The sequence below is a fragment of the Cyprinus carpio genome, chromosome B13, assembly GCF_018340385.1.
Source record: "Cyprinus carpio isolate SPL01 chromosome B13, ASM1834038v1, whole genome shotgun sequence".
NCBI classification, from domain to species: domain Eukaryota; kingdom Metazoa; phylum Chordata; class Actinopteri; order Cypriniformes; family Cyprinidae; genus Cyprinus; species Cyprinus carpio.
Window position 1 is genome coordinate 10,362,559 of NC_056609.1, and position 26,111 is coordinate 10,388,669.

The following is a 26,111-nucleotide window of genomic DNA, read 5'->3' on the forward strand; positions in this document are numbered from 1 at the left end:
TTCCAGTCCCAAATTACTCATTCTTTTTGCCAAGACAAGAAAATGGTGTCAAAAAGGAGTGTACTTTCCCTTCATTGGGAATTTCCAATAAAGCAGGGCTTCAGATTTCCAGTACCACTCAGGATACTCCCAATATTTAGAGGGAATGGCAGGATCAGGAAATCCTGTGGATTTCACAGATATACTGTAGAAAGGGAAATGTGTGAATATGTTCACATTATGTTATATGTTTAAGCATACTACATGAGAGAACACAGCTGACAGGAAGCATGTCCGCTATTAAATCTCTGTTGGATTTACATTATAAAAAGAGCAGTGTTGTTGTACATTTGCATTTAGCAGCCACTTTTATCCTTACAACTGAGGAAAATCACAAGCAATTAATCATAATCAACTGTACTTTCAGCACTGCAATCCTGTTTCAGAAGTAAACTGGAATAAAAATAAAATAGAAAGTATAAAAGTTTTATAATATAATATATTTAAAGGAAATGTGGTTGTAGGATCCAAAAGAGGTCCTTGAGTGAGACATCACATATGATATTTTGTATGAAAAATCTTTGTTTCTTTCTCATTTTTATCATCACATAAAATGTGTTACATTTTATTGTCTGTTTTTAAAAAATGTCTAGTTTATTTCAGTGTGTTACTTGCCAAATTTTTGGTGATTATATCTAAATGCTAAGGTAAAAATCTGATTTTGTTAGTTCACATAGCTTAGTGTTGACATTATGCTTATTTCAATAATTCAGTAATATTTCAATATACAATTCGCCATATCATATACCTGAGACAATGTCACAATGTCATTCATTTATGTATTCATTTATTTTATTTTATTTTTTACAGTGATTTTGTGGCAACCACAGCTGCGTTTTTTTTTTTTTTTTTTTTTTTTGCCGTAAACGTAACATGATATAGTAGGCTATATATAGTCCTATAATAATTTCCATGTTACTTTATAATCCCCTGTGAAAATGACTTCATGTTTATTTCTTGTTTCGTGTCTGTTTATGTTTCTTACTGCTAGACTATACAAACAAACTTGACTTGCCCTGTGAAGATCTCTGAAGTAGCCAAAATTAGAGGGGGCTGTACAAGATGAACTGTGATGTTGCCAGATACGCTCCGCCCAAACTAAACGCTCACGCTCTTGAAGCCTATAAAACTACTTTCCTCATGTCGCTTAATTCAAAGTGAATGAAAGAAGATCGAATTGAAATTCTGTTTGTTTTTTTTCATCTTGCGCATCCGATATCACGATAGATTTTTTTTTTCGTCCTCAGAAGAAATGACAAAAAAACTCGAAATACGAAAAATGTTTAAACGGCAACCCAAAAAGCACATTATTCCAGGTAGGAAGAGTTAATGCTTATTAGGTCTCCTTGTAACATTTTAGATTATTATTATTATGGATAGATATATTACTATGGACATTTACTATTAAATAGTTGCTTTTTAGCATGCATATTACTAGCATATTGGCTGTTTATTAGCAATTGTAAAGCACATTTTAATGCATGACCATATTTTAACCCAATTCCTAAACATAACTACTACAGCAGCTACTTTACTACTATCAATAACAGCAAATTAGGAGTTTATTGAAGGAAAAGCTTAGTGAATAGTGACAATATGTTTGGAAATGTATGAAATACTTTTAGGGGTGTTCAATTTTAAGTCATATTTCAATATTTTGTGTACTGAAAGACAAAAAAAAATGTAAAAAAAAAAAAAAAAAAAAAAAAATATATATATATATATATATATATATATATATATATATATATATATATATATATATGTTTTTACAGTCATATCCTAACTAGGCTATACATGTAAACTCAATGGAAATTTTACTTTTTTTGATATACATTGCATCATACTGTATATACAGTATGAATGTTTTTTTTTTTTTTAAATGATAAAATCAAACCTTGTAAGTAAGAAAAGCATCTTTTTTTCCCTCTTCTCTACAGCAGTCCCCACTTTTAAACAGAATCTACAAGAACGCCACTTTGTGGACGCAGGGAAACAGCTGATCACCCGAGAAGACCGTCTGTTTGAGTTGAAGCAGGATGGGATTGGATCCAAAATGACGCTGGTGGAGGAAGAGGAAGATTCAGAGGCTAGACTAGCAAAAGACTACGAGGACTGGATGGAGTCGGTTATGCAGACGCTGGAAAACTCCCTCGACCTCCAGAGTCTTGAGAAGCAGGAGTTACTGAAAGAAGCAGTCCAAGCCATACTGCAGGAGGAGAAGCAGGACATGCGCTGGAAAGGGTTTCAAGAAAAGGAACGCCCACCATGGAGACCGATGAAGTGTAAACAGAAACACGAGGCTCTGCTGGAGCGACTTGTTCAGAGGAGGATGGAAGAAGCCCAGTTAGACTCAAGTGTTGAGATACATTCTTCCTTGCAGCAATCGATCATTTGCAACGCGAAACGACTGAAAGAAGACTTGCTAAAAGTTGTGACATGTGTGAGCAGCTGCTACCCAGAAGAGATGAATGTGTGCCAGTTTTATGCCACACTGTACCATAAGACCTTCAGTGCAAAACTGAGAGAAGTCGCAGAGTACACATTGTGCGATAAGGACTGCATACTTTTATTGCAGTGGGTGAACCAGGATTACCCCAAGTAAGAGAAGCAAATGATAACGATACTGTTTTATCTCATAGTATTATGTACATGTAATGACCCTGCATGCACCATGTTCCTATGAACATTATTTTATTTTACTCTGAGCAACAACATGCTTAATAAATTCTATGAGAAAATTTCCTTCCTCAGATGTTGCTCTTGTAAAGCTCAGGAGCCTTTTTGCAGTTAGATTTCATTAGATTTCTCTTTGAACTGCTTGGTAAAAAATAAGAATGGAAACATTATTGATAATTTGGTTCATAAATTGGTTATTAGATATAAAACATTTTAAAAGGATAGTTCATCCAAAACATTAATATTCTGTCTTCATTTATAAACCATCATGTCATTCCAAATCTTATTTTCGTATTTATTTTCGTAAATTGTATATATATATTTTTTTTCCCGCCCATATAATGAAAGTGAGTGTGGCCTAGTATTGTTTTGGACACTATTAACTTTCATCGTATGCACAAAAACAGTTGAACATTCTTCAAGATTTCCTCTTTTGTGTTGCACAGATGAAAGTCAGGCAATACAACAGATTTTGAATGACTTGATGGTGTGTAAATGATGACAGCATTGCTCCAAATGCTGATTTTTCTTTCCTCTGGGTTGTGATACAGTTTTTTAGAGTAATATTTTGTCTTTCTTTGTTTACAGTATTCTAAACAGTGGAAAGATAAAAGATGTGATCGATCACACAAAGCTTGATCCGCTGCTTCCTGAAGACATGATTGCACCACTGGAACAGCAGTTTTTGATCACAAAGGAGGTTTGATGCTTTATGATATCTACACTAACACATCTCTGTTTTATATCACTTTAAGCCAAGACACCATAGGTAAACAGGGTAAAGTGAGTTTTCAATAATAGATACTTCCCCAGCTAATTTATTGCATTAAGACATTCTATTAGTTTTACAGTTTTCTGTAATTTTATGCTTATATGTGCAAATAGGGCATTTTTAATTGAAACATGCATACATTTGCACAACAGAAACACGAACACTGAATAAAGCCACACACGCACACGCACATATATATACCGTAAGGTTTAGTGTAAGTACTAATGAAGTGGAGATTTCTGGCTCAGAGCAGAAAAGAGGCCTTTAAAGACTTAGATGCAAACGACAGATGCAAATAGATAAAGTGCAATACAATAAGCACTTAAAAGTGTATTATAATACATTTTCTTTCCTTAGTTTGAGAGAAGCAAAACAGTCCAAAATCTCAAATTTTTTAAAACACAATGTCTTGCCTTAGATGTGCTTCCAACAAAAAGCTTAAGTTTTAATTTTCTCACATTGTTGTTCCATAGACGGAGTTGAGCACATGCCTTCACAAAATTCTGGACAGAGAAGAAACAGCCTGGAAGGAGGGAGAACTTCCACAGCTGAGAGACCAGGTGTACTGCTGTGATCAGGCCATTGATATCATCCAGGTAATTAAAAACGGGAAAAATAATCCATTCTCTACCTTCATCAAATAATGGGTTTCTGGAGGAAAACATTAATTTTTTTCCCCCTATTTTTCTTAGTGCTTTCATAAACATGTAGTGTGTGCTCAGAAGGTGCTAGGCGAAGAGGCAAAGGCACAGAGGATCATATGCCAGTTGAAACATTTTCTGACAGAGTGAGTAACTCTAAGCTATTTAACTGATTTATTTTATATTCATTTTCCAAAATACCATCCTTTTTTACAATTCTTGCTTTAAATCTGTACTTCTAAATATTTTACACAAATGATTATAATTAATTCATTTCAATCCCACAGTTACAAAACATTTCATGACAAGGTCATGAGGAGCAGGCAGACCAACACTGAGGCTGTTTTGATGGTCAACCTCTCATGCCTCTTACAGTGCAGGTGCATGTCCCTTTTATTCAGCTAAAACATCAAATCAAACCTTTCTGAATTTGTGTTGAAATTGTTTATTTATTTTTTATTTTTTCCCACAGGGACTATATTACAAAGAATGCACATCTGTTCCCTGAAGATATCAAAACTGATTGTCTCTCATTATTGGCTACCATGACAAGAAGCAGCCACTGTTACTTTACTTCTAATATGCATAGGGAACTTAAGGTAAAAGCAACATTTCGTTACTTTCACTATTATGTAAAATATATAAATAAATAAATAAAACCGTATTTTTTCCCAATGTTCTGTCAAACTTTTAGAATATGAATTTCAACTTCAGCCAATGGGTGTAATTTGACCTAAAATGTGCTTCATGTACTGTACATCTTTTTAATTGTTTTTATTCAGTAATACATAGTTTATGTACGTATGCATATATATATATATATATATATATATATATATAATATATATATATATATATATATATATATATATTATTGCTAATAAAAATAGTAAATTCTTTTTTTAATTCCAAACTTTTTTAATGGTAGTAAATATTAAAATATGTATATGCTTTATAAGTATTTACTGAACTTTCAAGAAATCGTATTTTCACACCATTGGCCCCAATTATATATATGTATTTTAATATTTATATATTTTATACATATATTCGAATTCAACAGGAGTTTTCCACTAGCTTTATCAAGACACTCCTATTTAATTAAGGCTATAAATAAACCAGACCCTAATCTAGACCATCACAATAGATTTTCATTGTTTTCAGAAACCCTCATTGAGGTTTGTCTTGGCAAGTGAACACACTAATATGAGCAGTTGGCTGCCATGTCCTAATTCTTTCATTGTATATAAAAAGCCAACTATTACCTTTTATGAACTGCTTGTCTAGTTCAAATGAGAGAATCAGATGAACGGTTGCTTGAGCAGATCCAGATCATGACCAGATCCTGCATCTGAGTTCATATGCATTAAAATAAATGTCAATGCTTGTGTTCCTGCAGGACTTGTACAGGAAGGTGGGTTCCAGCGAGTGGCTCAAGAACAGTGAAGGTGTATGTGAAGAGCTGCTGGCAAAGCTGGACAGACATATTCAGAAATTCATCAACTGGGACAAAATGTGTTGCCAGGTATAAACATTTGTTAAACAAATAGATTGATTTGTTGAGTAATTATATAGTCAATTTCAGATTGATTGATTGATTGATTGATTGATTGATTGATTGATTGATTGATTGATTGATTGATTGATTGATTGATTGATTTAATGAATAGGAGCTACTGAGTGGGATGCATAAGGAGTTTCTAGCCGAATATGTACGGAAAATGATGAAGCAAAAGATCAAACTTTCAAAGAAAGCACAGCAACAGATGGCAGCATCATTACTCTGCATAAACAGTGAACGCATACATACATACTTCACTGCAGCTGTAAGTACACATGTCCTACTTAAAAGTTATTTTTTTGTTCAAATACTGTCTTTTGCCCCAATTTAATATGCAAAAATTACACAAAAATTGTCTTAGGAAACCAATTTTATGATTACTTTTTAAAATAAGGCATAAGTCTAATTTTCAAATCCTCATTAATTCATTATCACAGGGATCAAATTTGGACTGGTTGAAAGACATTCTTCCAAATTTAGCAGGACTGCTGAAACTACAGGATCCAGATAGCATAAAGTTAGAGTTGGTAACTCTGATGAAGCTTTACCCTGATCTCAGGTATGGTATTTTCTGCTGTGCAATTATTTATGCAAAAAAAATAAAAAATAAATCCACCACTGCAATTTTCTCATGCCTGTGTTCTTGTTACAGTGAACGTCATATTTCTGCTTGGCTGAGACTCAAAGGAAATCTTTCTCCATCTGACCTCAAGATGATCCTGAAGAGCGTCATTTGTAGCCAGAATCAGTTCAGTGAAACACAGGACTCACTCCAGTTTAGCTTCTTTTCCACAGTGAGGATCAAATGAATTTTGCTTGATAACATTGCTTGTGTTCTTTTGCCTGCTTTTGTAAAATTGCTCCTGCTCAGGCATTTTGCAATAATTTTGTACATACTGAAATTCTTTGTGAATAAGATTGGAAATCACCATTTTTACTTTTTGTCTGTTTTTTACTCTCCAGTTTAATGTGAATGATGAAAAATAAACCTCAGAGAATTTATGGTAACTGTGTCTTGTTATCAGCATCAAATAATTCCGGTACACACATCTTTATATTTTCTTTGCCGCTTTGTGTGGTGATTACTGGATTATGGAAGTGCCTGTAACAGCCATCTACAAACAGGATATGGTGTGATAGGTTCAGGTTAAATTCCGGAAACACACCTGCTGTCACAATACACGTGTATTTCCTGAAAGAGTCGATTAAGGAAGATTTCCCGACAAGCTGTATCCTCTACAGGAACACAGGATGTGGTTGTAGTGTTCATGTTTTTACCTCCTGCTTCCTATCCTTGAAAAATAACTGTCAATCCGCCATACAGACTCACAATACAAATGTATTTGCTGTTAAAATAAAACAAAAACAAACACTTGTTATACATTTAAAGTGACTTGTTTTACAGTACCACTGACTCTTGTATGATAAAATAATCATACATAAAAGAAACATTGTGTTCTATTAAATAAGAATAAAATAAATTACAACCAATATAAATATTAAGATACAACAGTATTTTAAGTTCATAGCTGGACATTTTGTTACAATTTTGGGATACACTTTATTTTAAGGTGTCCTTGTTACAGTGTATTTATACATTTAAGTACCGGGTAATATTAATTAACTACATGTACTTACTATGGTTAGGGTTAGGATTAGGGCTACTTGCATGTAATAATGCATAATTTATTGTTATTATAATAGTAAGTAATGTAACTGTAACAAGGACACCTTCAAATAAAGTGTTATTACCCAATTTTGTAACAATGTAAACGGTGGCAGTCAAAATTAATAACTGAAAAGACATACCAAAAAGGTAATTAATGTTTCTCAAGTAATCCAGATTTTCATGTAAAATCAAAACGACATTACATACAATAAATACTGTATCTAATGAAAATATACCTGTTTAAACAATTAACATTCATAACCGAATGTTACAAAACAGTCATGCCATTGAATTTAACTTGTAAACAAAGGTTTTGCAATTCTGGCTGATGTTGTTATTCACATCAAAGACAACAAAAAAGTCCCTTCAGAGGCTGACAGGTGACGCGTCTAGGCTTCGGATCGAGGTCCTGGGTCACATCCAGCACTTCCCTCACCTGTCGCTCTGATAAAACCCCCTTCCAGCGCAGCAGACCAGGTACATACTGCTTACTGCAAAACATTGAGAAGAAGACTTCACTGCACTGTCTGATGAAAACAAAATAATAACACATATATTTCCAGACCTGAAATTAAGCGTACAAAGTATAAACTAAGTGTTATTGGGTAAGTTTACCTCTCCTGAGGGAAATCTCTGAACAAAACAAAACAGGTAATCTTCAGTGCTTCTACATCACTGTGAAGCAAAACTTCACTGAGTCTCTGAAGGAAATGGTTCCTCTGGGCATCACTGCCATTCTGTAATAGAGATACATTGGATACATTGTCTATGAAAATACTGCATTGCATTTATGCTGTGGCTAATGTTAAATGAGTCATACTCTTTGGAATTGATTGTCACTGACAAAGTTCTTTTTAATTCAGTATCTTAAAGACACTGTATGGATAACTTAGCTGGTATTGCATTATTTACTTTAATCAGCAATGGTAGAAATCAGTTTCCTCTACCCATGTTGTTTTTATTCATGTAACAGATGTAAATGGAAACCATAAAGGAACATACTTGAAGGAGCATATGTGTGTTTATGCATGTATGTATAAAACTGGGCCTTTTACCGCCATTATGAGTGTAATTAAATTTACTATAATTAAATTTTAAGATAAGAACTTTTAAAGGCCAAAATGCATCAGGAAAATAGCCCTCAAATGTACAATTTCTGAAGATAAATCTTTACTGGCATGTATGGTTCTATGATGAACCTTTAACATCCATGGAACCCACAAACAAACACAAAAACACAAAAACAAACACTTAGATTTTTAAAATGTTATTCACACACACACACACACACACACACACACACACACACACACACACACACACACACACACACACACACACACACACACACACACAAAATGGTTCTTTTAAAACTTGTTCAATGAAAGGTTCTTAGAGGAGCCAAAAATGGTTCTTCTGACATTGGTATGAAAATCCCCTTTTTATAAAAAAAAAATACATTTTTACCAGTACAGTGAAAGTGTTGTGTAAACTGAGAATGTCCGCGTTTATCCTTTCTCCAACATTTCCCCATCTCCTCTCTAGCCTTCTGAACTTGCTCTTCATCAGGCAATCCAGATACACGCGTGAAACGCAGTCATAGGATACATCCACAAAGATCTATCAGAAAGAAAGTGGGGCAGAAGAGCATAGAATAAGTGAGAAAGGTTATAAAAAGCTACAGTTCTGTTCTTGAAGAACTGATTTCAACTGGGAATTTGAGGACAAAACCAACCTCCTGAATCTCTTTTCCTACATCAGTCTGAGGAAGAGATGCACATTGCTTTTGGATTGCCTCTGTCAGCCCTTGAATTTGTTCACCTCCTTTTTTAAAATAATGTCTTAATAAGGCCTAGAAACATACATTTACAAAGAAACCACAGTTAATTTCATGTTTTTAGATCTATGGCAAAAATAAATGAACACAACTGCAAAACCCTGCTCTCTAGAGTGCGTAAACACAATGTGTCTTTTTTTTTTTTACATCACAGTGTCTTTATTATATATCATGAACAATAATCAACAGTTCTTCCATAATTATAACTCTAATCACTCAACGACCTGTTATTGGCTGTTGATTCTGGAAAATGTGTCGTTTTGGTTGTCTTGGATCTAAGTGCAGCCTTCGACAGCATTGTCCACATTAGGAGAACAGTTTTAAATTGGTTTGTGTCCTACAGTATCTCAAGGGGAGAACTTTTTTTTGTAGAAATTGAAAACTTTACTTCATCCTCTGCTGCATGTACATGTGGTGTGCCACAGGGATCTGTTTTAGGCCCTGTTTTGTTTTACCTCTATCTTCTTCCATTAACCAATATTTTTCATAAGCATCAGATTTCATATCATTGTTATGCAGATGAAAAACAGCTTTATCTACCAGTTATGTCTCTCCAGTCATTACTTGGTTGTTTCAGTGAAGTTCAAAGTTGGATGGAGGATAAATTCCTTCAATTAAACGACTCTAAGACTGAAATGTTTTTGGATGTCTGGGTTCTGCCAATATCTTCTCAAAAACATTGGTTCCTATAACTAACACTGTAGGTATTTATGCAAGAAATTAGGGATTTATTTTTGACCCTACACTTAAATTTGACAAACAAATAAACTCAGTTGTCAAATTAGCATTTTTTCAGCTCAGGAATTTTGAATCTTTTCTTTTATTCAGGGACTTGGAGACCGTTATCCATGCATTAATTTCATCAAGACTGGACTATTGTAATTTACTATATTTAGGGGTCACTCAATCTTGTTTGTCTCGCCTTCAGTTGGTCCAAAATGCTGCAGCCAGACTTTTAACTAGGACTAGGAAGGGGGAAAATATTACACCTGTTTTGGCTAGTTTGTACTGGTTCCCCCATGAGTATAGAATCTAGTTTAAGGTATTATTGTTTGTTTATAAGTCCCTGACAGGCTTGGCACCAAACTACTCATCTGATCTTCTCTCCCATTATCAGATCGATGGGCCATTAAGGTCATCAAACACTCTGTTGCTGTCTGTTAATAGGAAACGCTTAAAACACAAGGGGGATCGTGCATTTTCTGTGGCAGATCAGCCACTTCTGTTCCGGTTTTTAAATCTTTACTTAAGACATATCTTTTTAAAATGTCTTATGGACTGGAGTAACTGCTGTATACAGTTTTATTTTGTGTGAATTTAGTGTTGTGTACTTTGTGTTTTCTTTTATTCTTTTTTGTTTTATTGTTATTAGTTTTGTTCTATTTTCTGTTCAGCACTTTGGTCGGCTCTTTCGTTATTAAATGTGCTATGTAAATAAATTAAACTGAAACTGAACTCTAGGTTTAAAAAGTATTGCTCAATGTTAGTTCATAATACCTAATGGATTTACTACGTAACAAACTCAACCTTATTACAAAGAGTTACCTATTCATTGTTGAAAAACCTGATAAGCAGGTATGTAAGCAAACAAATATTAACCTCTATTGATGACTGAGACATTCCCTTTTTGGAATCTGGGAAAGTCCTCAACTTTCCTTCTGTACATAAACTGTTTATGATGAAATGATGTTACCTGTGCAACGTCTTTCATCATCTTCTGTACAATAGACAGAGCGTGATCCTCCATCTCCTCTAACATGCAGATAATTTTTGAGAGGTCGTCACTGTTGTTTATATCTGGATTGTTGAGTTGAGGAGCAAAAAATCTACAGCAAAATAAATATATGCATAAGGCTGTTTTTATGACAAAATGAATTTATGAATCTAATGCAGGATAAATCAGAAAATTATGCACAGGGAAATGTCAGTTAATTATACACTGACAGGTTTTATAAATGTATAAATATATTAATCTTTAAAAATAGAAATCACCTGAGTTGTCTACAGGTGCTGATGAGCCGAAACAGATGCACAGGATTTTTCTTCAGGGGTTGTTGTTTTTCCAGGCGTTTTTTCTCTGCATGCACATACCTAGAAAAATAAATAAATAATAGAATAGTTCATATTAATTTGTATAATATTTTGGTTTTTTTTTTTAAAGAAATTTTTTTAAAATATGCATAACAATAAATAGATAGATAATGTAAAGACATTTTAGACACTTACTCCTGAACAAAATGATGAAGCTCTTTAAGACAGAGTGTTTGTGCCGCACACATCAACGTGTGACTAAATTCCTTAGAACTCTGTATAACAGCATTCAGACACTGTAAAGACATAACAACATAAAATAAGTGTGCAGTACCTCATACTTTAAAACCATTTAAAATCCTCTTTTTAACACCAAGAAAAAAAAGAGCATTACACATTGTTTTACTTACTTTAGTGACATCTAAGTGAACTCTGATGAACGTTTCTTCATCCATTGAGTCTCCATTAGGTCTATGTTGCTCATCATAGTCCAGGATGTTCTGTAGAGTCGTGGGGATGTCATTCTGTTCCAGTTCAAGCGGGACAGAGTTTTATGTCATTCCTAAATGTTTTGCTATTTTGGGTACTCTTTTTAGCATATTGCAATGATAATACTTTTAACAAATACATATGGAGCATATCATAACCTTTAGTTTTGGCAGCAGTTTCTCCGTTGCTCTCTCAAACCAATTTGTCAACAGCAGAGGGTCGTGCACTCTGAAGAAATGCTGTGAGTCTGAACTGTAACATAAATTAATTTGTCAATAGTTCATGCTTCATTTGTTTATTACAAGTACATTTACAGAAAAGTAAATAACAATCAGTTTTATACCTGAAGAAAACATCTTTTCCCCACAGCAGAAGGCAGAAGATCTCTTTCACAGACAGATCTCTGTTTAGCAGCAGGTCCAGGTTGGTAAAAGAGTGGTGACGGCTGTAACTGTCCATCAGATGATCTAGCAGCCCAGCATCTTTCAGTGCAGGTGTTAATCGAAGCACCTTATCATTTATCATGCTCTGTGTTCTCTGAAAGTCCTGTATCTGCTCCAACTGAGATCCCCGTGGTCCCTCTGCTGGCAGCGTGGGAAAGTGGTTCTCCACAAACTGATTTATTTCTTGAAGGTACTCACAAAGCCAGTCTTGAGAATAGTTGTTATTCAGTTTGCTCAATGTTTTCAACACCTCAACTGCAGCATCAAAGTCCTCAGAGGTTGATTGGTCACTCAGAATCTTTCTGAGAGCATGAAGCACTCTCTTGTTAAGTGCTTCAGCATCTAGAGCAATGAGATCAGGAACTCCAGATGCCTGTTCCTCTGGTGGAAGGGTCACTGACAAATAAGAGTGTACATGATAAAGAAAACAGGGGTAGAAAATGTACATGCTAAGTTCATAGACATTTAATTTTTACATTCATTTTGGTTTCATGTTTTGAAAACATGTCATATGGTGTAACAATCAAATAAAAACTTCCTTACTGAGAGATTATTTTTTTTTTACAAGTCATGAATTATTCTCTCATGAATATAGTGTTTTGAGAAATTTTACAAATTGAACCGAAAAGTTAACCCAAAATAAACAGACAAAAATAATTAAAACATTAACCAACAAAAAAAAACTAAACACATAAAACAATCACAAAAAAAAAACACCAGCTTAACAGCTGCAAAACTTTAAACAATATGCTTGCATTGTATACCAATGGAAAGATGTTGGCTTTTTCAACAAATGCAAAGATGCTTACTTTCATAAATGTCTATTACAGGTAAATAACAAGAGAGTGTCTTACCATCTGTCTGCTCTATGTTTTTCATTAAAGGTTTGTCTTCGTTCACATTCTTTGATTTCCGCCTAAACATGCTTGGCATTTTCTTTTCCTTGAACTTCATACTTGACTGACACAAATAAAAAGCTTGCTTGTCCCACAGAATGCGTACGAGTAAATGGTGAGTGCAGTGCAATGTTCAAAGCAGGTACATTTATGGGATTTATCCCTCATGAATGAATATTCCAGCCAATGGGGTTGCAGCTTATGTTGGTTGCTTGGTACTTTCCTCTTACCTCACTGTTTGAATGGCCTTGGAGCTAAAATGCTGTCTGAAAGCTGTGACATCATGTAAGGGAAAACGAAAGTGAAACCTAGCCCTCTTGTTGCGCCATACAAATATTCACTGTACTCTGTTACAATCTAATATCATCATATTGTACAAAAGACCGTGTACAGTGGCAAGAGGTTACTTCTTATAACAGGGAAATGGAAAATGAAAGTGATAAAACAGCCCTTAGAAGTGCCAATGGCTTATGCATTTATTGAACCGAAACACAAACATAGCAGATCAAATGGCAGTACTGGTAAAACCGAATACATCTATTTCCCATCACTGTGAAGTTATGGCATGCTGACAAACCAACAGATTACCTTGCAGTGCTTTAATGCTGCTTAAACCCTAAACTGTATCATATTTTCACACATAATTATTAAAGGCTTCTAAATGATATCAAAACTTTACATAAAAACCTGTTGTACACAATCTACTACATGCCTTATGCCTGATTTTTATGTTGTTGTTAGCAAGATGGACACTTACTGAACTAAAAGTGTGAAAAACAAAAACACCACCAGAGGGAGCCTTCACCCGAGTATTAACCACCTCATTCGGACTCAATTTCCCATTAGCCTTCATACCTGGGACTGATCACCCTGCACCTGTCTTCTATTATCTCGCACACTCACACACCTATTTAAGCCACTCTTATCTGCTCTTCAGTGTGAAGTCTTGATTTGCCCCGGTTATTATTTCTGATCGGTTTCTGTTATTCTGCCTGCCTGCCTGCCTGTGTGTTAACCTGGACTGTTTATCTTGTGTTCTGATTCTTGCTGCCTGCCCCGATCTATTCTACTACTGTTTACTGCCCTGACTTGTACTGCATGTGTCTAATAAACTGCAGATGGATCATCAAGCTACTGACTCATCACAGTAGTTAAGTAAACATCAGATTTGAATGCTTAAAGACATAAATAGCACAATGTTAGGAGAACATTCTCCATAACTTACTTTTACTAACCAGTGGTGTAATTAACGAAGTTATTATATTTCAGCCAACTTTTACTCCACTACATTTCTGGTAACACTTTACAATAAAGGCCCATTCACACTGCACAGACAAACGCCATCAACATTAACAAACAAGTTGGCCACTGGATTTTGCATTTTATGAAAAATAGCTTGTCATATTCATACTGCCCCAACAGACATCAACAAATGCTGACTGAACATGTTCAGTCGGGTGAAAAGAAACTCCATACTCCAACCAACACCAACAGTTTCTTGCCGTTGGTCTGTGTGGTGTGAATTGGCTTTTAATACATTTGCCAGATTCTACAACTGGATGCAACCAGTCTCATCCAGATTTCTGAACACTAGTTCTTAACTCCGGTTTTTTTTTTTTTTTTTTTTTTTTTAATTGAATATTAAGGAGAACAGAGTATAGTTTACAAACAAGAGTACATATAACCATACATGTCAGGGGTAATAAAAAAAAAAAAAAAAAAAAAAAAAAACAGAAAAGATAAAACAAAAGAGGAAAAAAAAGAAACAAAAAAGGCATTTTACATGAAATTGTATCAATTAAACAACTGTATAGTTTTTATTGCTTTCAAGTTTTTACTTTTGGATATTGTCTCTAAATATATTTTAATATCTATTTTAAATTCTTCAAAATTTGGCATTTTTTCATTCCATTTGACTTTATGAATATAGTAATGGGCAATTATAATAATTAAATCAAATATAAACAGAATACTTTTATCACCATCAAATGAAAAACATTTTAGCAAAACATCAATTTCTTCAAGGTTAACAAGCATCATAGTCTTTCTTTGTAAGTAAATACTGAGTTCTTTCCAAAACATTTGGGTCTTGGAACACTCCCAAAATAAATGATTAATAGTCTCAGGGGAAATTTGACAAAAAACCCAAATATCTTCCATATTCACTTTGAAATGCTGTACCACAAGTGACTTAACTGGGTAAACCAGGTGAAAATTTTTATATGAAACTTCTTTCACTTTATTTGTGATGCAATATTTATGAGGTGTCATCCAAATTTTTCTCCAGTCAAGACATTTTTTAAATAGAGAATTGCAGCGAGTAGTAACAGCAAGTATACTTTTAGATTGAAGAAGGGAGCGTAAGAAAATATTATTACATCCAAAACTTGTGAAATCCTTGCCCTGCAACATAATACAAGAAGTAAATTCTTCAATTGTTCGTAAAGAATAATTATTACTAACTTCTAATAGCCTCAAAATTTCCTTGGGAATTGCCTGTAAAACCAAACAGTATTGGATAGGATCGACTAAAAAGTTATGAATATGAACAAATTCAGTATAATTGTATAAAACACAATCTTTTTTGATCAGCTGTTTAACCAAAATAATTCCCTTTTCAAACCAATTTTCAAAAAATATTGATTTGTTTCTAATCCTTATGTATTTGTTGTTCCAAATGGTACATTTATGGGGGGGGGATTATGACTATACATAAGAGTTCATGAAAGTAATGCTTGTTTGTGGAAATTTGCAAGTTTAATGGGTATTTTATTAATATCATAATCACATTTCAATATGAAATCAATACCACCTACTTTTTGAAATCTAAAGTTAGGTACTGTATACCATATACTTTGCAGTTCTTAACTCAGGTGTCTGGTAGGGGGGTAGAGCTTGTACACAGCGCCTTCCCCTGTCTCAGGTGGCATCTGCACTCACTGAGACCAGTTCAGTTCAGTTCCTTCTCATGAACCCTGGACTACCTTTCCATCACTTTAGCACTCTTTTTCACATGGCTGAGTTTTGTGGAGGAACTCACTGTTTAAAATCCATTACGAGGAAGTATTCCTCGTGTGAACTCTTATAATGGGTTTGTGCTCCTTATGTATTGGAGTAGTACCAAATATGTATCACTCCACTGACTTGTCCTTATGATTCAGTGTCTCCCCTAGACAGACACCGATCTATCACTAGGTTCTGTGTTTGGTGTTGTGTAGGATGTTATCTCTGTAGTGTTCTTTCCCATGGTCACTCAACCAACTTTTTTTTTTTTTTTCAGCCATCATTGTTAATGTCATTGTTTCAATATTTCAGCTGCTGTTGCATTAGTTAAAAACGTAACAACTGATTTTTAATTTAAAATTATTTTTATTATAATTTTTATGGGGGTCATTAAAAAATTTGAATGTTAAAATAGGGATCCCCTGGAAAAAAAGGTATGGAACAACTGTTTGTAAAATTAGTCACTTATTAGTTACTTTATCTAATGTCCACACAATTATAATCTGACATAATTTTATATATATATATATTATATATATATATATATATATATATATATATATATATATATATATATATATATATATATATATATATATCTATATATATATTAATAAATCCATGTATTAGTTCATTATTTTAATCATTATTAATAAATACCAGTTGCATACAAGTGTTGTTGCATACATAAGTTGCATACAAGTGTTGATTATCCGAAACAGATACACAGAGTTTTTCTCTGTAAGTATTAGTCTTTTTAGACGTTAGTTCTCAGCATCCATATATCTAAGAAAACACATATTTACATTAAGTACAGGATTAAAAGCCTCCACACTCCAACAACCATAGACTAAAAAGATCATAACTGGAAACTCATTAAATGAGAACCGCTTTAGTGTGTGAACTTTAGGTAAAGGTATAATACAAGATAGATAAACTTACTTCTAAACAAAATCATGCAGCGCTCCACTACAGAGTATTTGTACTGCATGCATCAAAGTCAGACCAACCTTCTGAGCATCTAAAACAGCACAATCCAGGAACTATGAAAACAAAATATGAAATCAGTGAGCAATGTATCATATTCATAAATAACACTTTTTTACACGAGAAACTAAAAATAGCTTAGTCTATAGCTAATAGTTAAGTAGCTTCACTTTTTCTCTCTTTCCAAGAGTTACCTGAGTGACATCTAAGTCAACTCTGATTCATAAATGATTCAATTAACATAATGGTACCACTTTTCAGTAAGGTTCAATGTCTTACCATTAGTTAGCTGCATTAGATAGCATTAACAATGACAAATATTTCTAAAGTATTTATTCATCTTTGTCAATATTAATTTCAACATTTACTAATACATTTTTTAAATAAATAAAAAATGTATATGTTATTTAATAGAACTGAGCTACCATTAACTAAAGAACAGTTGTATTGTTATTAACTAACACTAACAAAGATTAATAAATACTGTGACAAATGTATTGCTAGCTCATGTTAGTTAATGCATTAATGTTAACAAATATTGTAAAGTGTTACAAAAATAACTTTCTTAAAATAAAATATTGTCTAACCAAGAGAGGTCTCTGTATACTGTGTTTGCATGTCTTTCACCAGAGGATGCCGCTCTTTATTCTTGGTTGTTTTTATTGTACTCCAAAATGTAATATCACTTTATAAAAGGGGCTTTTAGATTTTGTAGCCTGTCTGATTTAGATCTATGAAAATGTAAGCTTTTGTACAGGTGTAATAAGTGGTGTAATTTAACTCAACCATGATATTTTTGTTCTTCTCTTATGCACAGGATATGACTGTGGTTCATTTGAAGTATCGGAAATAGTTGCAGCAGGTTTGAGAAGAAAGGTTGAGCACTGTTCCGTATTAAATGACAAATGCAACATTTATAAATCAGAGGTTAGATATTGATTTTGCAGTACTTTAATTCTTAATTATTCTCTATTGGGTTCAGTCACTATTATTATTTTCCATCCATTCATTCTCTATACCTTATCTTCAGCTTATCACTGTAAGGTCGCAGGAGGACTGGAACCTTTTATTATCATTATTATTATTGTTATTAATATTATATCAGCATGATTGCTAAGACACAAAAAAGTCAACATTAAAAAATGTGATCTTTCAAGAATATAATGGAGTCAGTCACCAAATACCATATCCAATACAGGGAATTCAAAAAGGTTCAAAATAAACAGGACAGATGATCACTAGTTAATAATAAATGCTTTTAATTGCAGTAGGAACAAGTACACATCCAACAGTCATATGTGGGTAACTTAAGATCCAACTTAAGATGTCTGTTACATGTACTCCCATAATCGCCACACAAAGCAGCAAATAACTATAAAGATGTGCGTACTGGAATTATTTGATGCTGATTACAAGACACAGTTACCATAAATTCTCTGAGGTTTATTTTTTCATAATCCACATTACAGTGGCCAGTTGGAGAATACAGTAGGTTATTTTTGAAAAAGTTTGACATTGACATTAATAGTCCAACAGTTCCACAGATTCAAGCCAATCCCAAAATTTTGTATACCATACTAACACAAGTTTAAATCAAACACAGTGAAATTTCATTATCACAGGGATCAAATATGGACTGTTTGAAAGAAATTCTCAAATTAGCAGGTCTCCTGAAACTACAGGATCTAAAGAGTGCAAAATTAGAGCTGGCACGTCTGATGATGCTTTACCCTGATCTTAAGTTTGGTGGTTTCTGCTGTGCGATTATTCAGGGGAAAAATAAGACCACTGTGTTTTTCTCCTGTCTGTATTCTTGTTACAGTCAGCATCATATTTCTGCTCGGCTGAGACTCAAGGGAAATCTTTTTCCATCAGACCACAGAAATATCCTGAAGAGTTTCACTTGCATCCAGAATCAGTTAGTGAAAAGCAGGACTCACTCCAGTTTAGCAGGAGCTTCTTTTCCATAGTGAGGATCACATGAATTTTGCTTTTGCAATCATTTTGTACATACTGAAATTCTTTATGAAACAAAACTGCAAATCACAATTTTTATATTTCGTAAAAGATTTTGGGATATTGCTAAAACAACAAAAATAACTCACTCCTTATGAACCAACTATAACTAAACTAAAAAGGCAGAAAACAAAAATCCAGCAAAATAAGTTAACTCCCCAACTAACATTAACAGGGGGAAGGTCTACTTCAAAACAAATTGCACCCACTTCCCTACAAACCCCACAAAAACAATTGAATCATTAAACTTGTGAAGCAAAACAACAACAACAACAACAACAACAACAACAAAAACAGCTGAATCAAACAGACTCAGAAGGTAACACTTCTCCCATTCCCCTCAATCATGGAGTGCAATCAGATAAACAAAGGAAAAAAACACTACTTCAGTAAGTTCAACACAAATGAGGTAAAAGATTCACAAAGCCACCCACTGGTTATAAGATAATATAATGAATCACAAAAAAAAAAAAAAAAAAAAACACATTTTTAATTGTCAAAGGAATGAAATCTGCACAGGGCATTGGCAATGATGTTTGTCAATTATTTTCTTGTGCCGGATATCAAAATAATATTCAACACATTAAACGTTGATTAGGGTTAGACATGTGGGTCAAGAACACCAAGGGATTATGATCTGTGTGCACAAAAATGGAGCTCACACAAATCACATCACACAAAAGATACTGTACCTATTTTCAAATGAAAATGTAAGAAATTACAAAAAATATAATTGTATGTAAATATAAATGTAGTCTGAGTGACGAATGGAGCTCAAGCATAAGTTCAAGAAGACCATGGCGTGACAGCCAGCATCAGCAACTCCTCCCACTACAATTAAATAAGATATATATTCTATATAAGTTCTTTCAAAGTCACACTTGCCTTGGTCTGTCGCTCACCCTGCAGGCGCATGAGATCATCCATCAGCTAATTGTTTAATCTTGTCCAGACTCATTTACAGACTTGTATCACTTCTGGATGGAATTTTATATCTGGTAATTGCATTAGGCTTCGGGGTTTACACCTCAGTGAGGTTTGCTTGTGGACAGCTCAGACTCTGAACCCTTGAGCGTAAAGCCTGTCGCCAAAAATAATGTTCAGGACCTCTACAGTAATCTTAATCAAACAGAGTGGTCCTGACTGAACATTTAAATAATATAACAATAATTTAGGTTCATACAGTAGCTGGACATGTTGTTACAATCCTCTTTTGTAACAATGTAAAAGGTAGAAGTCAAAATGAGTAACTCTGTGAAAATTAAATTATCATATAAAAGATTAAAAGGGTAAAGAGTAAAGGGTAATTCATTTTTCTCCAGTGGTCTGATATAAAAATTATTTCCTATTTTCAAGTAACATCAAAAAGTCATCAGGGAAAAGCAAATATTACAATATCTGATGAAAATATCTATGTACCAGTATAACATAAATATCATAAATGAATAACACAAAACAGTCATGTCATCGAATTAAACTTAAACAAAGATTTTACAGTTCTGGCTGATGTTGTTATTCACATCAAAGAAAACAAAAAAGTCCCTTCAGAGGCTGACAGGTGACGCGTCTAGGCTGTAGATTGAGGCCGAGGTCCTGGGTCACATCCAGCACTTCCCTCACCTGTCGCTCTGATAAAACCCCCTTCCAGCGCAGCAGACCAGGTACATACTGCTTACTGCAAAACAATGAGAAGAAGACTTCACTGCACTGTCTGATGAAAACAAAATAATAACACATATATTTCCAGACCTGAAATTAAGCGTACAAAGTATAAACTAAGTGTTATTGGGTAAGTTTACCTCTCCTGAGGGAAATCTCTGAACAAAACAAAACAGGTAATCTTCAGTGCTTCTACATCACTGTGAAGCAAAACTTCACTGAGTCTCTGAAGGAGATGGTTCCTCTGGGCATCACTGCCATTCTGAAATTGAGATACATAATAGTTCTTCACACTTAGAAAAAAAAAAAAAACACTGAAAGTGGTTCTTCTATGGCATCGGTGTGAACATCCCCTTTTGTAATCTTTTTTTAAGAGTGTAATTTAATAACAGTAGAGTTCTTCTTACCAGTTCAGCGAATGTGTTGTGAAAATTGAGAACGTCCTCGCTTATCCTTTCTTCAACATTTCCCCATCTCCTCTCTAGCCTTTTGAACTTGCTCTTCATCAGGCAATCCAGATACACGCGTGAAACGCAGTCATAGGATACATTCACAAAGATCTGTCAGAAAGAAAGTGAGGCAGAGGAGCAGAGAATGTGTAATGTTTTTATTTATTTTTTTTATTTTTTTTTTTTGAGTTAGACTGTGTATTTGAGCACAGAACAAACCTCCTGAATTTTCTCTTTTGCCACATCAGTCTGAGGCAGAGATGCACATTGCTTTTGGATTGCCTCTGTCAGTGTTTGAATTTGATCACCTTCTTCTTTGAAATAATGTCTTAAAAAGGCCTAGAAATGTACATTTACAAAGAAACTATAGTTATTTGCATGTTATCCCTGAATTTGGTCTACTGCAAAAAATGAACGCAACCACAAAATCCTCCCCTCTAGAATGCATAAAAACAATGCTTTAGGTATTGTTCATTGTTAGTTCATAATGCATTAACTGCATTCAAGTAAACAAACTGTACCTCATTACAAAAGGTTATCACTTCATTGTTGAAAAACCTGATAGGCAGGTATGTAAGCTAACGAATATTAACCTCTATTGATGACTGAGACATTCCCTTTTTGGAATCTGGGAAAGTCCTCAACTTTCCTTCTGTACATAAACTGTTTATGATGAAATGATGTTACCTGTGCTACGTCTTTCATCATCTTCTGTACAATAGACAGAACGTGATCCTCCATCTTCTTTAACATGCAGATCATTTTTGAGAGGTCGTCACTGTTTTTTATATCTGGATTGCTGAGTTGAGGAGCAAAAAATCTACAGCAAAATAAATATATGCATAAAACTGTTTTAATGACAAAATAGTTTTAGTTTTGTGGTTGCCTGTGTATGAACCTAATGCAGGATAAATCAGAACGTTATGGATAGAGAAATGTCAGTTAATTATACACTAACAAGATTTATAAATGTATAATTATATTAATCATTAAAAATAGAAATCACCTGAGTTGTCTACAAGTGCTGATGAGCCGAAACAGATGCACAGGATTTTTCTTCAGGGGTTGTTGTTTTTCCAGGCTTTTTTTCTCTGCATGCACATACCTAGAAAAAAAAAATAGAATAGAAGAATTGAAGAAAAAGTTCATATTAATTTTTATAATATTTTGGTATATTTTTATAAAGAAAAAAATATGAATAACAATAAATAGATAGATAATGTGAAGACATTTTTTGACACTTACTCCTGAACAAAATGATGAAGCTCTTTAAGACAGAGTGTTTGTGCCGCACACATCAGCGTGTGACTAAATTCCTTAGAACTCTGTATAACAGCATTCAGACACTGTAAAGACATAACAACATAAAATAAGTGTGCAGTACCTCATACTTTAAAACCATTTAAAATCCTCTTTTTAACACCAAGAAAAAATGAGCATTACACATTGTTTTACTTACTTTAGTGACATCTAAGTGAACTCTGATGAACGTTTCTTCATCCATTGAGTCTCCATTTGGTCTATTTTGCGCATCATAGTCCAGGATGTTCTGTAGAGTCGTGGAGATGTCATTCTGCTCCAGTTCAAGTGGGACAGAAACACATTTTTTATGTCCTCCCTATAGGTTTTGCTAATTTTGGGTGCTATTTTTTAGCCTATTAAAATGATAATACTTTTAACAAATACATATGGAGCATATCATAACCTTTAGTTTTGGCAGCAGTTTCTTCGTTGCTCTCTCAAACCAATTTGTCAACAGCAGAGGGTCGTGCACTCTGAAGAAATGCTGTGAGTCTGAACTGTAACATAAATTAATTTGTCAATAGGTTAACAAACTTCATTTGTTTATTACAAGTACATTTACAGAAAAGTAAATAACAATCAGTTTTATACCTGAAGAAAACATCTTTTCCCCACAGCAGAAGGCAGAAGATCTCTTTCACAGACAGATCTCTGTTTAGGAGCAGGTCCAGGCTGGTAAAGAGGTGACGGCTGTAACTGTCCATCAGATGATCTAGCAGCCCAGCATCTTTCAGTGCAGGTGTTAATCGAAGCACCTTATCATTTATCATGCTCTGTGTTCTCTGAAAGTCCTGTATCGGCTCCAACTGAGATCCCCGTGGTCCCTCTGCTGGCAGCGTGGGAAAGTGGTTCTCCACAAACTGATTTATTTCTTGAAGGTACTCAAAAAGCCCGTCTTGAGAATAGTTGTTATTCAGTTTGCTCAATGTTTTCAGCACCTCAACTGCAGCATCAAAGTCCTCAGAGGTTGATTCATCACTCAAAATTGTTTTGAGAGCATGAAGCACTCTCTTGTTAAGTGCTTCAGCATCTAGAGCAATGAGATCAGGAACTCCAGATGCCTGTTCCTCTGGTGGAAGGTTCACTGACAAATAAGAGTGTGCATGATTAAAGAAAAAAAGGTAAAACATTAAACATTATTTTAAAAATCTTTAATTATTCATTCATAAATATCATGTTTTGGGAAAATTTCATTTTAATGTATTTTTTAATAAATTACTAAACCACTAATGTAATCCATTAAACCATGCCACCAAACAAAATGCTGAAAAACTTTAAACAATATTGCATTGTATACCGATGGAAAGATATTGGCTTTTCCAACGAGAGCAAAAACACTTACTTTCATAAATGAGTGAGATCAATGTCTACAGAGAAATAACATGAGAGTGTCTTACCATCTGTCTGCTCTATTTTTTTCATTGAAAGTTTCTTTTCTTTCCCATTTTTTGTTTTCCTCCTGACCGAAAAGCTTGTCTTTTTCGTGTGCTTAAACTCCATCCTTGACTGACACAAATAAAAAGCTTCCCTGTCACACAAAATATATATGAGTAAATAACGAGCTTGCAGGAAAAGCAGGTTTATTACTGGAAGATAATGAATAAACATTCCAGCCATTGGGTTGGCAGCTTACCAACTGGCTGTTTAAGGCGTTAAGGCTATGACAGCATTTAAGAGAAAACTGAAGGCAAGCCTAGCCCTTGGGTGTGCCATACAAATATTTTAGGAACAGTACATTTTACTATACTGTACTTTCCTCATACCTCACTGATTCCTTGGTCTTGAAGCTGAAAGGCTGTCTGAAAGCTGTGACATCATGTAAGTGGAAATGAAAGTGAAACCTAGCCCTCTTGTTATGCCATACAAATATTCACTGTACTGTGTTACAAACTAATATCATCATATTGTACAAACCCGATTCCAAAAATGTTGGGACACTGTACAAATTGTGAGTAAAAAAGGAATGGAATAATTTACAAATCTCATAAACTTATATTTTATTCACAATAGAATATAGATAACATATCAAATGTTGAAAGTGAGACATTTTGAAATGTCATGCCAAATATTGGCTCATTTTGGATTTCATGAGAGCTACACATTCTTAAAAAGTTGGGACAGGTAGCAATAAGAGGCCAGAAAAGTTAAATGTACATATAAGGAGCAGCTGGAGGACCAATTTGCAACTTATTAGGTCAACTGGCAACATGATTGGGTATAAAAAGAGCCTCTTAGAGTGGCAGTGTCTCTCAGAAGTCAAGATGGGCAGAGGATCACCAATTCCCCCAACGCTGTGGCGAAAAATAGTGGAGCAATATCAGAAAGGAGTTTCTCAGAGAAAAGAGTTTGAAGTTATCATCATCTACAGTGCATAATATCATCCAAAGTTTCAGAGAATCTGGAACAATCTCTGTGCGTAAGGGTCAAGGCCGGAAAACCATACTGGATGCCTGTGATCTTCGGGCCCTTAGATGGCACTGCATCACATACAGGAATGCTACTGTAATGAAAATCACAACATGAGCTCAGGAATACTTCCAGAAAACATTGTCGGTGAACACAATCCACCGTGCCATTCGCTGCTGCCGGCTAAAACTCTATAGGTCAAAAAAGAAGCCATATCTAAACATGATCCAGAAGCTCAGGCGTTTTCTCTGGGCCAAGGCTCATTTAAAATGGACTGTGGCAAAGTGGAAAACTGTTCTGTGGTCAGACGAATCAAAATTTGAAGTTCTTTTTGGAAAAACTGGGGATGCCATGTCAACCGGACTAAAGAGGACAAGGACAACCCAAGTTGTTATCAGCACTCAGTTCAGAAGCTTGCATCTCTGATGGTATGGGGTTGCATGAGTGCATGTGGCGTGGGCAGCTTACACATCTGGAAAGGCACCATCAATGCTGAAAGGTATATCCAAGTTCTAGAACAACATATGCTCCCTTCCAGACGTAGTTTCTTTCAGGGAAGACCTTGCATTTTCCAACATGACAATGCCAGACCACATACTGCATCAATTACAACATCATGGCTGTGTAGAAATCTGGGTACTGAAATGGCCAGCCTGCAGTCCAGATCTTTCACCCATAGAAAACATTTGGTGCATCATAAAGAGGAAGATGTGACAAAGAAGACCTAAGACAGTTGAGCAACTAGAAGCCTGTATTAGACAAGAATGGGACAACATTCCTATTCCTAAACTTGAGCAACTTGTCTCCTCAGTCCCCAGACGTTTGTAGACTGTTATTAAAAGAAGAGGGGATGCCACACAGTGATAAACATGGCCTTGTCACAACTTTTTTGAGATGTGTTGATGCCATGAAATTTAAAAATCAACTTATTTTTCCCTTAAAATGATACATTTTCTCAGGTTAAACATTTGATATGTCATCTATGTTGTATTCTGAATAAAATATTGAAATTTGAAACTTCCACATCATTGCATTCTGTTTTTATTCACAATTTGTACAGTGTCCCAACTTTTTTGGAATCGGGTTTGTACCAAAGACCATGTACAGTGGCAAGAAGTTACATCTTATAAAAGGGAAAGGGAAAATAAAAGTGATAAAACAGCCCTTAGGAGTGGCAGTAGCTTGTACTTTTACTGAATCGAAAACACAAACATAGTAGATCAAGTGGCAGT

General features: G+C 34.5%; 3 protein-coding genes across 4 annotated transcripts; 1 reads left to right on the forward strand and 2 right to left on the reverse strand.

Annotated features, from left to right (window-relative positions):
* The first annotated feature begins 1,162 nt into the window (after positions 1-1,162).
* tnfaip2b (tumor necrosis factor, alpha-induced protein 2b) lies at positions 1,163-6,700 on the forward strand. Of its 2 annotated transcripts, none has more exons than XM_019117187.2 (11): positions 1,163-1,355; positions 1,983-2,640; positions 3,307-3,418; positions 3,964-4,086; positions 4,183-4,277; positions 4,419-4,511; positions 4,604-4,730; positions 5,531-5,656; positions 5,802-5,957; positions 6,130-6,251; positions 6,345-6,700. In XM_019117187.2, exons 1-11 carry the CDS (start codon positions 1,292-1,294, stop codon positions 6,499-6,501), a joined length of 1,833 nt encoding a protein of 610 aa, XP_018972732.2. In that variant the 5' UTR covers positions 1,163-1,291; the 3' UTR covers positions 6,502-6,700. The 2 variants fall into 2 exon arrangements, with proteins under 2 accessions (XP_018972732.2, XP_018972731.2); XM_019117186.2 differs by having other exon boundaries at positions 1,166-1,355; positions 1,980-2,640.
* A 356-nt stretch (positions 6,701-7,056) lies between these two features.
* LOC109104283 lies at positions 7,057-13,156 on the reverse strand. The gene is made up of 11 exons (XM_042737674.1): positions 13,016-13,156; positions 12,062-12,557; positions 11,877-11,970; positions 11,640-11,753; positions 11,425-11,525; positions 11,191-11,289; positions 10,892-11,024; positions 9,097-9,213; positions 8,829-8,981; positions 7,977-8,098; positions 7,057-7,852 (listed from the first exon to the last, which is right to left on the reverse strand). The coding sequence occupies exons 1-11, from the start codon at positions 13,113-13,115 to the stop codon at positions 7,705-7,707; spliced, it is 1,677 nt and encodes a 558-aa protein (XP_042593608.1). The 5' UTR covers positions 13,116-13,156; the 3' UTR covers positions 7,057-7,704.
* Positions 13,157-18,551: 5,395 nt separating this feature from the next.
* Positions 18,552-24,479, reverse strand: LOC109103845. The gene is made up of 11 exons (XM_042736442.1): positions 23,871-24,479; positions 23,065-23,557; positions 22,877-22,970; positions 22,631-22,744; positions 22,417-22,517; positions 22,178-22,276; positions 21,859-21,991; positions 21,391-21,510; positions 21,130-21,282; positions 20,863-20,984; positions 18,552-20,738 (listed from the first exon to the last, which is right to left on the reverse strand). Exons 1-11 carry the CDS (start codon positions 24,088-24,090, stop codon positions 20,585-20,587), a joined length of 1,803 nt encoding a protein of 600 aa, XP_042592376.1. The 5' UTR covers positions 24,091-24,479; the 3' UTR covers positions 18,552-20,584.
* Positions 24,480-26,111: the final 1,632 nt, after the last annotated feature.